General features: G+C 41.1%; 1 protein-coding gene across 2 annotated transcripts; it reads left to right on the top strand.

Annotated features, from left to right (window-relative positions):
- Positions 1 to 35: 35 nt before the first annotated feature.
- On the top strand, positions 36 to 14,273 carry mre11a (MRE11 homolog A, double strand break repair nuclease). Of its 2 annotated transcripts, none has more exons than XM_061783098.1 (20): positions 36 to 140; positions 944 to 1,027; positions 1,094 to 1,226; positions 3,039 to 3,199; positions 3,276 to 3,363; positions 4,553 to 4,694; positions 4,797 to 4,911; positions 6,601 to 6,786; positions 6,866 to 7,037; positions 9,289 to 9,369; positions 9,445 to 9,574; positions 10,124 to 10,224; positions 10,314 to 10,484; positions 10,561 to 10,620; positions 10,687 to 10,846; positions 12,731 to 12,817; positions 12,904 to 12,968; positions 13,041 to 13,099; positions 13,774 to 13,864; positions 13,991 to 14,273. In XM_061783098.1, the coding sequence occupies exons 2-20, from the start codon at positions 1,008 to 1,010 to the stop codon at positions 14,030 to 14,032; spliced, it is 2,064 nt and encodes a 687-aa protein (XP_061639082.1). In that variant the 5' UTR covers positions 36 to 140; positions 944 to 1,007; the 3' UTR covers positions 14,033 to 14,273. The 2 variants fall into 2 exon arrangements, with proteins under 2 accessions (XP_061639082.1, XP_061639083.1); XM_061783099.1 differs by lacking the exon at positions 36 to 140 and adding an exon at positions 265 to 284.
- The last annotated feature ends 147 nt before the right edge of the window (positions 14,274 to 14,420 follow it).

The raw sequence follows: 14,420 nt of genomic DNA, 5'->3' as shown, positions 1-14,420 counted from the left end.
TTCTCTATGTAACACGGACAATTCTTGAGAATAGAACTACAATACCCATGAGCAAGTAGCACGAAGTGGAGGAGGAAGAGTTTGCGAGACTTGCCGGGAGTTTTACAGCATGTTAGGTTCTTTTTTTTTTTTAAAGAGCGGTACGTGATTTGTATTACATTGTGAATGTTATAGCATAAGAGCAATTGTAGCAGACCTATCGAACGTTGAGCACATTAATAATAGGAACTAAGATTATTTTAGTTCTAAATGTGAACATAAAGCTAGTGCTAGCAATTTGAAGCGTGAGTACTGAGTATTAAAAATGAAAGCTAGTCCTGTGAGTAGTATAAACGACAGAAAGCTAATGTACCGTTCCATTTGCTAGCACAGTAGTTATGAAGTCAAGCCATTCTTTAGCTACACTTACTAAAGTTATTTGTGTTATGTGGGCCGGCACGAATTAGAGAGCGAGAATCTCCAGTATACTTTATTTATACACAAGGGAAGGGAAATTCACTGTGAGACTCCGAAATGAAATTAACACAAGGTTTACTAATAATTATGTTAAAAACAAGAGAACATTTCTCTTGCTTTTCGTTTTCAAAAAGAATAAAAAATAAAATAGAAGTAAGTCATAGTTCCAGTATGGTCTGTCACCGAAGGTGCTTCTCTGCCTGGAGATGGTGCTGTGCAGTAGAAGCTCTGGCTTGTCCATAATGGACAGAAGTTTGTTCCTTTCTTCCACAGACAACAAGTATAATACAATACAAATACATAAATAGAAGTCATAATACATAAGCACCACAGTAGTGTTGCTGTGATGTTTATCTGGCATCTCCATGGTCTGATATCTCATTTTAGCAAATTTGGATGTGACTAATATTCTTTGTGGCAACTCTGAAATTTAAAGCGTAATCTCCATGTATGGTCAAATGTTCTGTTTTTCTTGTACTCTATGCAGCAAGGTCTTCAGTCTATGCAGCAAGGTCTTCAATCTAGTGTGAACAGCTCATTTTGCCATCGTCATGTCTTCAGACAACACCTTGTAAGTCTTATGAAAGCATTATCTTCTTATTTATTATTTCACTTGAACTTGTGTTTCTCCTTCTAGGGATGATGATGACACCTTTAAGATCCTGATTGCTACTGATATTCACCTCGGATACCTGGAGAAAGATGCCATCCGTGGCAGTGACTCCTACAACACATTTGATGAGATCCTGAAATGTGCCAAGACAAATCTGGTAACTGGATGTATTATTATTTTCTAGTGCTGTAACTATTGAATATTTTTGTAATCGACTATCCTATTGAACATTCTTTCAAATAATTGTATATTCACATAAACTACATTTTTGCTTAGTTAAAGAGGAATTATGATATAAAATCCACCAACCAAGAGTGAAACACACTTCCTTGTTCCACAACAAAGTAATGTCTGCTAGAAGTGACCAACTAGTAACTGCTCAATTACTCATGTTAACTATCATGTTATGCCATGTTGTGTCATTTTATGTTATGTTATGTTATGTTATCATGTTAACTAATTACTATCATCTTTTCAATTTACTCTGCTTCACAGCACTGTCCTTTAACACATTAATAACGCTAAATGAAGAAGTCAGGTTGAAGTCATGGGCGTACTAATCACCATTGTAACAAAGCAGCCACAAATTTGACAGTATTCATAATTAACAGAACCCCAGCTTTCCGCTTGGCTAACGTTAGGTTAGTAAATTTCATTATCATTAAGCTCACTCATGAATATGCAAATCGCTTGTGTATCCCCCCATTTATACTCCCGTCCTGTAGATTTTTATAATTTACATAGTTAATCCCACCACACTTCAGTTGTACATCCGGGTTCACGACGCTTGTCCTGCCTGCTTCTTCTCCTGTCCTTGTCCTGTTCTATCTTGTCCTGTCCTTCCCTCACAGGGTGTAGCACTACAGCCCCATGCAACACTCATATTTAATGTTTCATTGTTGTAGATAATGTAATGACTTACTCATCCTGTTAACAATTAGTGCTTTGTCTTTTGTTTTTGTTTCTGTCTCCCCTCTAGACACTTTGTTCTGTTTGACTGATCATCCCTGATTCTCAATAAACTTCAATTAAAATAGTAAGAAACCACAGTGGAAGCTTAAAAACTCCACTGTGGCACGGTAAAACTGTTCCGGCATAAAAGGGATTCAGATCTTCCATTCAGTTTGACCTAATAGCCGAACAGGACAAAAAAACTAACAAAAACAAAAAAACATTCATCTCACTGTTTTAGGCTATGTTAATTTGACTTTTTCTTGTGTCCTCCGCTCAATCTGTGCGTCTTCGGTGGAGAGCAAGAGTCATTTTACACGTCACCGGTGTTCGCTTTGATGTTCAGTCTAAATGCTCCCACATTTTTCTCCTCCTGCTCCTTTTGTTTGTGCATTTTTCTTCTCTTCCATTGTTGCCATTTTTCCTCGCCCTTTCCATGTTCCACTTCCTTCAATCAAATAGGTCTGTCTTCCGCCTCCTTCCCTCGTGTAGGTGACGTAAGCGCGTTGTGCCACATTAAAAGGACCTTGTGCATCCCTTGGGCTTTACAATAAAATAAACGGTTCCCCGAGGCAGAGAAAATTTCTTGAGCATTTTTCATAATTGAGGTACTCAAATTACTTTAGGACTCTTTCTCCCCTAAAATGTTCTAAACTGATTTTCCCATAGAAAATAATGGAAATGGAAATAATAAAATCAAGACTAAATCGAACTGAAATTAAATACAATACAATTACTCACTTTTGATGATGACACAGGCCTGGCATTTAAGTGGATAAGGAGTTTTTTTTGCACAACATTTCATCACACTTTTCAACACTTTTTACTAGGGATGCACCGATACCTGATAACAGTATTGGTATCTTTGCCAATACTCGGTCTGTCTGTACTCGTACTTGAAAAAATGCTCCAGTACTAAGACACCAAGACCACTTTACCAGCCTTTATTAGCTACACGATAGGCACACATTTTTCGATAAAGAATGTATTTGGCTGTTCTATCCTTGTTTACCGACAGGTGGATTTCATCCTGCTGGGAGGTGATCTGTTCCACGAAAACAAGCCCACGCGCCGATGCCTCCACACCTGCATCACCATGCTAAGAAAGTACTGCATGGGAGACTCGCCCATACACTTCAACATACTCAGTGACCAGACGGTTAACTTTAACACCACACAGTAAGTCCCTCTGTGTGTTAGCTTCTACATCCTTTTCACTGCATGCCATGTGATGGTTTCCTCTTTGTGTATTCAGGTTCCCCTGGGTTAATTATCAGGATGAAAATCTCAACATCTCCATACCCGTGTTTAGCATTCATGGAAACCACGATGACCCGACAGGGGTGAGTCCCTTACAGTACAGTTTGTAATTGCCAATAGATGCCGCAAGATGGCGGCAGAGCACCAATAGACAAAGCTATGGCCCAACTAAATGAAGCTATTCCACTGTAGTAGTGCTTTCAGAAAGAAGTTGAATTAATTCTTTGACCACACATGTAACTCAAATCATCCCTCCTCTTTGAAATTAAGGAAAATGCCATTAATCTGTTCTAGCTTGCTCAAAAACACCTTTTTGTAATAAATTTTTTTAAATGGAAAAATAGCACTCCATCATATTTAACTTTACAAAAACATACAGTAATGACATTATTAAATAGAATGTAAAGTATTGAAGTATTGAACCATTTTTGTCAAAAAAATTTTTTTTCCAATTCAACGGACATTGTGCTCCTTCTGGTGTGCGCGCCTTGGCTACCTGGGGCCAGGATAATACAGACATACATGTATACATGAAGACGAGTCGGTTCTCAGTACCCGCACTAATATTAGTTATTCGTCGCAGAGGATAACAAATATATGCTTGTGAGTATTATTATATTATCTGTCTGCATGTGTTGCTCCACTGTTTGTGTTCAAATATCCATTGCTTAAAGGGCTATAACACTATCACATAGATGCTATTCGTTATCATGTCTATGGCTTTTCCCATTATGTGTTAGGATTAAGCTAGCAGACTTTAAGGGTAAGCTAGTGATTGTTTTAGATACACAAGGTGTCATTCTTTGTTTTATGTTTAATTTGAAATTTCAATTGGGAGTGTCAATAAACACTTTGGAGCCTCTTTTTTGAAGAATTATCTGTTTATCTCTTAAACTGCTGCTTGTTGTGAAGTGAGTTGAGTTCACTGTCACCATACTGTGCTTGTATCAAGTTTTTGCTAGCAAGTCAAAGCAAAAAAACAGCTGAAGGACGTCTCGTATCTTGAAGAGCTCGTAAGTCATGTCAATCGTATCTCAAGGCACCACTGTAATTCCTTGGCCACAAGATGATGCCAAAACAATATTTTTATATTAGACATGGCTTTGGCTCAGAGAGTAGCTGAGTTTTTCAACAAATAACAGAGGAAAAATTCCCCCCTAAAAAAATCAGTGAATAGGTAAATTTGCATATGCCAAACGAATATGTGGGGGTTCACTGTACTCACAAGATTAGCATGTATATGTCGGCTAATGCGATGTTCTTCTCTTGAAGGCTGAGGGTTTGTGTGCGTTGGACCTGCTCAGTGCGTCGGGTCTCGTGAACCACTTTGGTCACTCTCAATCTGTGGAGAAGATTGAAATCAGCCCCATCCTCTTGCAAAAAGGCAACAGCAAGTTGGCCTTATATGGCCTTGGTATGTGCATGTGTTCCATTTCAAACACTAACCCTAACCAAAACCACATCTTAATAGGTTGTATTCATGTACTGTATGTGTGGGGGGTGGGTGTTTGTATAGGTTCCATCCCAGATGAGCGTCTGTACAGGATGTTTGTCAACAATCATGTGATGATGTTACGTCCCAAAGAAGACCAAGACGAATGGTTTAACCTGTTTGCCATTCACCAGAACAGGTGTGGAACCGCTTCATTCGTTACACTTGCTCAATTTAGTGAACCTAGACAAGAGACTGCAGCATTATGCACAGTTTTAACTTTAACACTGCTTACATTTAGGAAAATAAAAAAAATGTTCTTCGATATTGATTAATTTAAACACATTAAATAAAAATTATACCTGAATATCCATCCATCCATTTTCTGAGCCGCTTCTCCTCACTCGGGTCGCGGGCGTGCTGGAGCCTATCCCAGCTGTCATCGGGCAGGAGGCGGGGTACACCCTGAACTGGTTGCCAGCCAATCGCAGGGCACATAGGAACAAACAACCATTCGCACTAATGCTTACGGGCAATTTAGAGTCTCCAATTCATGCATGTTTTTGGGATGTGGGAGGAAACCGGAGTGCCCGGAGAAAACCCACGCAGGCACGGGGAGAACATGCAAAGTCCACACAGGCGGGGCCGGGGATTGAACCCGGGTCCTCAGAACTGTGAGGCTGACGCTCTAACCAGTCGGCCACCGTGCTGCCTATACCTGAATAAATGTTTGAAAATAAGCCGTTCTAAAAATGTAAATGCAACTCTCATAAAAGCTTAATAAAACTGAACTCTACTGAACAATTATACTGTACTGGATTAAAAAGAAAAATGTCACTGTAACATTATGCAGTTTGAACATTTAATTCAGTGATTCTTTCTTGTACCACCTGAGGAAAACCTCATACCATACTTTGAGAATCAGTGATGTAGGGCAAGGGGGCATATTTGTCAACTTAAATGTGACTCAAAATGGATGTCACACACCTCACTATATAAGGCAGTAAAACCATACGATTTCGCCTAGCCAATCAGCAAGTAAAGGTAACGATGGTAATTATGAAATACTGTACTGTATAATCAAAGAAAAGTACAGTATATTACATTGGTATTGTATATATGTATGTATGTATATTTTTATACATTCAATCAGGGTGTCCTTGGATTTAAAAAAATTAACGACTTCATTATGTGCTTTAATTGTCCTTAAAAATCACAATTAATGCTTAATTCACTGTTCAAAGTTCTTACAAATTCCACAGACACAATAGACAACGTTGACATCAAATGTTATAAAGAATGTGACAAAATGCGTAATTAATCTGAAATTGCGATGAAAATGTTTCATACCTACAGTATTTTATATATAAAAAATATGCATTCAAATATTGTTGTAAAATTATTGAGTGGTCATACTTAGTCGATGTGAGGTCTTAAACGTGATCCACGTGGCCTTAAAAAGTCTTATGATTGGCTTCTTATATTCTGTAATGTAAATTATTACAAATTTTGAAAAACAAAATTTACTTATCCTATCTACTGTACATGATGAGAGGATCAAATACTGCTGTATAATTCAGTGTAGTTCCATACCATTGCACATTCCAACCACAATAATATAATAATGTTGAATACCTCAAAACCAAGCATTATTTTCTATCTAAAAGCAGCAGTTCTGATACACCTCTTGAATTGTCACTTAATAATTTCTACAGATGTACTTAATTGTACCTCATAAATTCCCTTCCTAATTCAAGGTATTTAATTTTTTAGTCGACCATCATGATGCCATCTCCTATGCCACATTAATAATGCAATTATTTTCAAGATTCTCTCGCCCTAGTTCCAACAGTGGATCATGCTCTCTGTGTTGTGTATTTGTGTCCAGGAGTAAGCACGGCCCCACAAACTACATTCCCGAGCAGTTCCTGGATGAATTTCTGGACTTAGTGGTGTGGGGTCACGAGCACGAGTGTCTGATAGCGCCGACCAGAAATGAGCAGCAGCTCTTCTATGTGACGCAGCCTGGCAGCTCAGTAGCCACCTCGCTATCTCCTGGAGAGGCGACCAAGAAGTAACAAACATATACACATGCCATCATTGGAGGTTGTGTTTGATGGTCATAAGAGTCAAAGCACTCTCTTTATGTGCAGGCATATAGGGTTGCTGAGGGTGAAAGGGCGTAAAATGAATCTTCAGAAGATCGCCCTAAAGACTGTGCGTCAGTTCTTCATCCAGGACGTGGTGCTCTCTGACTACCAGGATGCGTTCACAGTGGATACACCCAATGTCATAAAGAAGGTGGAGAACCTTTGCCATGCTAAGGTACTCGGTGTCCAATCCAGTCATTCCCAATAATGGTGCTATGGCACATTGGTGCGTCGTGAGAGATCATCAGTTGTGCCGAAATCATACAATTTAATTTAATTGGTCTAAAAGTTAATAATTTACTATAAATAATGTGTTAGTGTCCATCTAGCTGTGCCAGCGACATATAGTGACAGGCAGAAAAATTAAATGCTCTCCACTAGATCGCTGAAGGTGCAATTAACCTGTGTCCACATATTGCCATTCATACAACAGAATAATAAATAGCTTTGTGTTCAATTCAACAGGCTGTATGTAAATCAGAGTAAATTGACAGAACTGCAGTTATTTCAGTATACAGTGGTGCCTTGAGATCCGAGTTTAATTTGTTCCATTTGTTGATGCTCAAAACTCAAAACCTGTATCTCAAATAATTTTCCCCCATTAATTCTGTCCTACACCCCCCAAAAAAAGGTTTGTAATGCATTTTTTAATAGGGAAAATATTATTCCATAGTATTGTCCTTTTGCCACATTTTCTTTTTTATTATTATTTTTTTAGCGCGTCTGCCTCACAGTTCTGAGGACCGGGGTTCAATCCCCGGCCCCGCCTGTGTGGAGTTTGCATGTTCTCCCCGTGCTTGTGTGGGTTTTCTCCGGGCACTCCGGTTTCCTCCCACATCCCCAAAACATGCATGGTAGGTTAATTGCAGACTCTAAATTGCCGGTAGGTGTGAATGTGAGTGCGGATGGTTGTTTGTTTGTATGTGCCCTGCGATTGGCTGGCAACCAGTTCAGGGTGTACCCCGCCTCCTGCCCGAAGATAGCTGGGATAGCCTCCAGCACTCCCGCGACCCCTGTGAGGATAAGCGGCTCAGAAAATGGTTGGATGGATGCTTCAGTTCAATGGCCATTGTGCTCTTTCTGGTTTGCGTGCCATGGCCACCTGATGGCAGTATTATACAGATTTACGGATATACCAGTAGACAGTCACAACTCCTCAGTAAGCCACAGTAATAGTAGGTGTTCAAATATCTGTTGCTTAAAGGGTCATAACACCGTGACGCTGATGCTATATGTTAGACTGTCTATGGCATTTTGCATTGTTTGTTAGAATTGAGCTAAATAGACTTTCCTAAGACCAAGCTACGGTATATTGCCAAAAGTATTCGCTCACCTGCCTTGACTCACATATAAACTTAAGTGACATCCCATTTCTATTCCAATATGATGTTGGTCCACCCTTTGCAGCTATAACAGCTTCTATAGGGTTGAGGTCAGGACACGGTGCAGGTCAGTCAAGTTCATCCACACCAGACTCTGTCTTCCATGTCTTTATGGTGGACAGTAATGGTGCACAAACCTTTCCCACAAAGTTGGGAGCATGGAATTGTCCAAAATCTCTTGGTATGCTGAAACATTCAGAGTTCCTTTCACTGGAACTAAGGCACCAAACCCAGCTCCTGGAAAATAACCCCACACCATAATCCTCCCTACAGCAAACTTCACACTTGGCACAATGCAGTCAGACAAGTACCGTTCTCCTAGCAACCGCCAAACCCAGACTCGTCCATCAGATTGCCAGATGGAGAAGCATGATTCATCACTCCAAAGAAGGCGTCTCCACTGCTCTAGAGTCCAGTGGCGGAGTGCTGTACAACACTGAATCTGACGCATTGCATTGCACTTGGTGATGTATGGCTTGGATGCAGCTGCACGGCCATGGAAACACATTCCATGAAGCTCTCGACGCACTGTTCTTGAGCTAATCTGAAGGCCACATGAAGTTTGGAGGTCTGTGGCGATTGACTCGGCAGAAGGTTGGCCACCTCTTCGCACTATGCGCCTCAGCATCCACTGACCCCGCTCCATCAGTTTACGTGGCCTACTGCTTTGTGGCTAAGTTGCTGTCGTTCCCATACGCTTCCAGTTTCTTATAATAGAGCTGACAGTCAACTGTGGAATTTTTTTTTGTTTGTTTTTCCTTGCCAAATGTGGGCCTATGAAGTCCTTTGAGACTCTTGTGATTAAGGGCTATACAAATATACTTCACTTCACTTGAAAAACTGGTAAGTCAGGGCACTTGTATCTCAGGGCACCTCTGTGTATACAGGACTTTTTACAACATTTTTGTTTGGTGGTGTGTTAACAGATTTTTCTAATATAAATATGTGCTTCGGCTTAATGAAGGTTGGGAAACTCTAATCCACCAATACTAGTTTTAAGTCTTACAGATCATTGTCACATTTCTTGGCTCTGATGCTTTGCAGGTTAATGAGATGCTAGAAGAAGCCGAGAGGGAACGACTGGGATGTCCGCTTACCCCAGAGAAACCACTCATTCGTCTCAGGGTTAGCTTGAAACACCTCAAAAAGCTTGCATCCAGTCACATTGCTGCCAGCTCTCACATTTGATCCTCTCCTTAGGTGGACTACACCGGCGGATTTGAGACCTTCAACACATCCCGCTTCAGTCAGAAATACGTGGACCGCGTGGCTAACCCAAAAGACCTCATTCACTTTCTCCGATGCAGGGAGAAGAAGGAGCAAATCAAAGGTTCAACCAAATACTGTACACGGCGGTGGGACCCACCATTACACGTTATGTTTCCATTATCAACTATCCATCCATCCATCCGTTTTCTCTTCTCTTTTCTCGACATCTTAAACACAGCACACATGGCATCTGTGACGCTGATGGGGGAGTTTGAAAGAAAATATACAGTGAATATTATTGTGAAAAATAAAAATGCATTTGGAAAAAGTAACTCCACTAATAAGTGCTTGATATGCTAATGTGGAGTAAATACATGCCACTTTTCGAAGAAATACTATGATTAACCAAGTAAATTAAAGGGGTAAAATGTTAAATATTGGTATGGATTGAGGATTTTAAAAAAAAAAAGTATAACAAAAAGGCTTATTTCCTACTGTAGTTTGGCACCACTAATGCGCATTACTGACACCTACGAGCTTGGCATGGAATGTAATTGACTGCTTGATAATTTTCAGTAACATGTTCATGTTGGCAAAGCTTTTCTGTGTTAATTTTTATGATGACATGCTCGATCTGAATGCTCTCATTTTTTATGTATATTCTTTTTAGATGAACTCAGTGTGGACTACAGCAGAGTACTAAAAACAACTGCAGTTGAGGGGCTGAGAGTGGAAGACCTGGTGAAACAGTACTTTGAAGCGACCGAACAGGTGCAACATGCACACAAACACACACACGCACACACAGACTCCTACATCTTGTCTCTTGTCTGAACATTGTGTCGTCTATGTTCCCACAGAAGGTACAGCTGTCCCTCCTGACATCGCACGGCATGGGAAAAGCCATTCAGGAGTTTGTAGAAAAAGACGAGAAGGACGCCATTGATGAGCTGATCACCTATCAGCTTGAGAAGACGCAGCGCCACCTCCAGGGTCGGAGCGTAATCACAGAGCAAGAGATCGACGCCGAGGTCAGCGGCAGGCGGTCGAACGGGAAATATGTTCAGCAGCAGGGAGCTCACCAAATACTTTTATCGTGTGTTTCAGATCAAGCGAATTAGAGAGTCCAAAAAGAACACAACGGAAGAAGAAAATGAAATTAAAGAGGTTTGTGAGCTGAACAGAGACAGGCCTGAGACGTTTAATTCATCACACGCCTTCAACCTGTTTTAGGCAATCAACAGAGCCAAGGCTCACCGCTTGGAGCGTGGAGAGACCTCACTGGACGTCAACATGTCAGACCCGTCTAGCGACGGGGACTCTGAACAAGACGCTGCATTAGCCAGAGGAAGAGGAAGAGGACGTGGGGGCAGAGGGCGGGGACGAGGGAGAGGTGGGTCCTCAGCTGATGACGCCACAGGTTTATTCTAGATTTCTTGCTTTACCAGAGACACCAAAGTGGAAAAATTCATATACGTGTATGACCCCCTGCCTTTTCGCAGTTCACTATTCACAGTTAAGTGACTAGTGGTGCAGTGATCTGGTACAGTGACAAATGGTGCAGAGAGATCACAAACACGTAAATGGCCAGTAGTAATCAACAACAGTATAAAAATAGTGCAGCGTGATAAAACAGTCAGTGTACGAATAGTGTTCAAGTGTCCCGACAGGGATTTGCATTGTAAGTTAACTGTTTAAAAAGTTATTGGCAAGAGAATTTTGCCTGCCCTTGTCTTAGTCCTGGCAGCATGCAAGTCGTCAAGTGTGGGTAGTTGTGTACCGATAATTTTTTCAGCAGCCTTGACTGTCCGTTGCAGTCTGATTTTGCCCTTCTTTATAGCAGCACCAAACCAGAATGTGATGGATGAACACAGAACTGATTCAATGACTGCTGTGTAGAACTGCCTCAACAGCTCGTGTGGCAGGCTGTGCTTCCTCAGAAGCCGCAAAAAGTACATCCTCTGCTGGGCCTTGTTGAGGATGGAGTTTATGTTGGTTTCCCACTTTAGGTCCTGACAAACTGTAATCCCCAGGAACTCGAAGGTCTCGACGGTTGACACGGCAGTTGGAGAGCGTGAGGGGCAGCTGTGGCAAAGGATGTTTCCTGTAGTCCACTATCATCTCTACCGTCTTAAGTGTGTTCAGTTCCAGGTTGTGTTGTCCGCACCAACCCTGCAGTCGCTCCACCTCCTGTCGATACGCAGACTTGTGACAGTCTTTGATGAGTCTCTGCAAACTCCAAGAGTTTGACTGCCGGGTGCGTTGACGTGAATGTCGTTCATGTAGAGAGAAAAGAGCAGCAGAGAGAAGACACATCCTTAGGGGGGCCCGGTGCTGATAGTGCATGTGGAGGAGGTGGTGTCCCCTAGCCTCTCCTGCTTTGTCCTGCCAATCAGGAAGCTGTAGATCTACTGGCAGATGGCAGGCGAGATGATGAGCTGGAGAAGCTTGGAGGATAGGAGTTGTAGGATGATGGTTTTGAACGTAGAGCTGAAGTCCACGAACAGGATCCACGCATAGGTCTCTGTGCTGTTGAGGGTTTCCAGGATGAATTGCAGTCCCATGTTGACTGCGTCATCCACAGACCTGTTTGCTTGATAGGTAAACTGCAGGGGGCCCAGCAGGGGTCCTGTGACGCTCAGCACAAGGCGTTTAAAGGACTTCACGACCACAGATATCAGGGCAACAGGTCTGTAGTCATTCATTACTGAGATTGCCGGTTTCTTTGGGACTGGGATGATTGTGGAACGTTTGAGGGATGTAACAGTGTCAAGGAACGCAGTAATGGTTTTAAGGAAGTGTTGTCAAAGTGAAAATCTCAATTCAGAGACTTTGAATGTCAGGGCTGTGCTAAGTTTAGCCTGGGTTGTTAACGAAAGTTATGACGTCTTCGCCGAAGCTGCATCTATGCGCACACTGTTTTTTCCCCCAAAAAGTAAATCATCTGTATCTGTAAGCCATTTATTTCTAATGGCAATGTTGACGAGTTTGAAATCATATTAGTGTTTGAGGACAAGTGCTATCGAAAATTGATGGTTCAGCAGTATGTAATAAAATGTAGTCAAACTCTTAGACTGTGTTTTATCTTTTTGCGTTTCTATTTAAATAAGAGGTATTGTATTAAAAATGTTGGATAGTTTGGGGATCTTTTATCACAATGTATTATTTCCCCAAAACAATACAAAGATACATAATAAGAATGCCTTATCCCTAAAAAAGAAAATGTCAACAGGAAATTACAAATTAACTGCATTAATCTTCTTTCATCGTCATCCAGGTGCTAAAGCCTCTGAGCCGAAATCCTCCGCACGAGGTACTTCCAAGAAATCCTCAGTGACAAGCCAAAGTAGAAGCATCATGCAAGGTGTGTAAGGTTGTGTGTAAGAGTTAAAAATGTGTGTATGCATCCTCAAAGTGCACCATTTGACCTCAACCTGGCTCATTGTTCAGCATTTCAAGGTCCGACCCAAAGACCTTGTCGGAGCGCAGCGACCACATCCTATGCAGCAGATGATGTAAAGGAGATACTCTACATTTACAGTTCATGTGTATACCCTTCTTTACATTGTCTCTCTTCACTTCTTCAGATAACCATTGATGACTCTGATGAAGACGCTCCTGTAATGAAAGCTCAGCCCTCTCCCAAGTATGTTGGTTTTCCTTGAATTTATTTGGGTCTCATGTTCCAAGAATTGTTTTAGTGCATGATTGGGAAAAATAGAAATAAAATCAAAACTTACAATTAACTTCTTAAACTGTTAATTTACAATTCCATTGCAACATGCTGCCAATTTTGTCTTGAGATTGTTGTCAGATCTCTGTTGGGCCAATTATACATTACTCGTGCACTCACTGTAGTTTGCATATCTGTTGTTGACCAATACTGGCCACTCGTGCCTGAGTAGCATCTGCACCAAATGCACAATTGACATCGTCCCAGATTATTGCACTACTAGTCACTTTAAACTGCATCAATTTCCTGAAGTCTCACCGCCCTTTGCACAATGGTCATTGCACCCGACTATTGTTCTATTAGTCATTTCAAACTCCTCTAATTGCTAGAGGACTCTGAATCTTTTTGCACAATTTTCTCCCAAAAATAATTGTACCGGCATTACCACATTACTGGTAACCTTTTATTGCTCAATTTTTTGTCTTTATGTTTCAAAAGTATTATCTGTCAATTGACTGTCTGTTGTCGTACAAGAGCGGCTCAGAGACAAATTCCTTGTGTGTTTTGACATACTTGGCAAATAAAGATGGTTCTGATGACATCTAAAACAGTTGGTAAAAGTTAGTGTCGCCTATTGATCACTTCAGAGCTGCATCCACGTCGTCATTCTTCCGGGCGAGTTCTCAGGGCCAGAGCCAGACTTTCAAAGGAGTGAGTTTTGATGACAGTGACGATGAGGTAAACTAGTTCTTCGTTTTTTCTTCTTATATACAGTACAGTACATTTCATCTCATGGCAATAAGCTTCGCTTTTCTCACTTTCCCACAGTCGGATGTGAATCTCTGTTTTTTTTCCTCAATCCAGGATGATCCCTTTAAAGGCCCCGTCCGGCGTTCAAGGAGATAACTACAATTCCTTCCCTCATAAAAGCTCAAGTTCTTCATGTTGATTCACCACAAAATAAGTCCAAATGCTACTATGCATCTATGTTGTTCTGACACGCTCGAAGAGCATGTCAAGGTGTTCTACAACTATACATAAATCCAATGCCACAAGGTAGGCTCATTTAAAGCTCTTAGTTACATCCCTTTTAATGAGTAGATAAGACAGGAGTTATTGTCTAATTAAAACGTTGCATACAAACTTGGATTTAGGATATTTTTTCTTCAAAAGTCAAAACAATGGGTGTTAATTGGATCCCTGCAGAGAAAAAGGGTTCAAGGTAAGACTGAAAATTTGGATATACAGTAAAAGGTGGTTGGATGCAGTCTACAGGTTTCTATTTACACTGAAA

This window comes from Phyllopteryx taeniolatus, chromosome 8 (genome assembly GCF_024500385.1).
Source record: "Phyllopteryx taeniolatus isolate TA_2022b chromosome 8, UOR_Ptae_1.2, whole genome shotgun sequence".
Lineage (NCBI taxonomy): Eukaryota > Metazoa > Chordata > Actinopteri > Syngnathiformes > Syngnathidae > Phyllopteryx > Phyllopteryx taeniolatus.
Note: the sequence above shows the minus strand (reverse complement) of the source record. Positions and strands in the feature narration are given on the sequence as shown.

Coding starts and splice junctions, on each gene's coding strand:
- mre11a (XM_061783098.1), top strand. CDS start 1,008: ATGTCTTCAGACAACACCTT. Junction 3,364..4,552: donor ACCACGATGACCCGACAGGG/GTGAGTCCCTTA, acceptor CTTCTCTTGAAG/GCTGAGGGTTTGTGTGCGTT. Junction 10,225..10,313: donor ACTTTGAAGCGACCGAACAG/GTGCAACATGCA, acceptor ATGTTCCCACAG/AAGGTACAGCTGTCCCTCCT.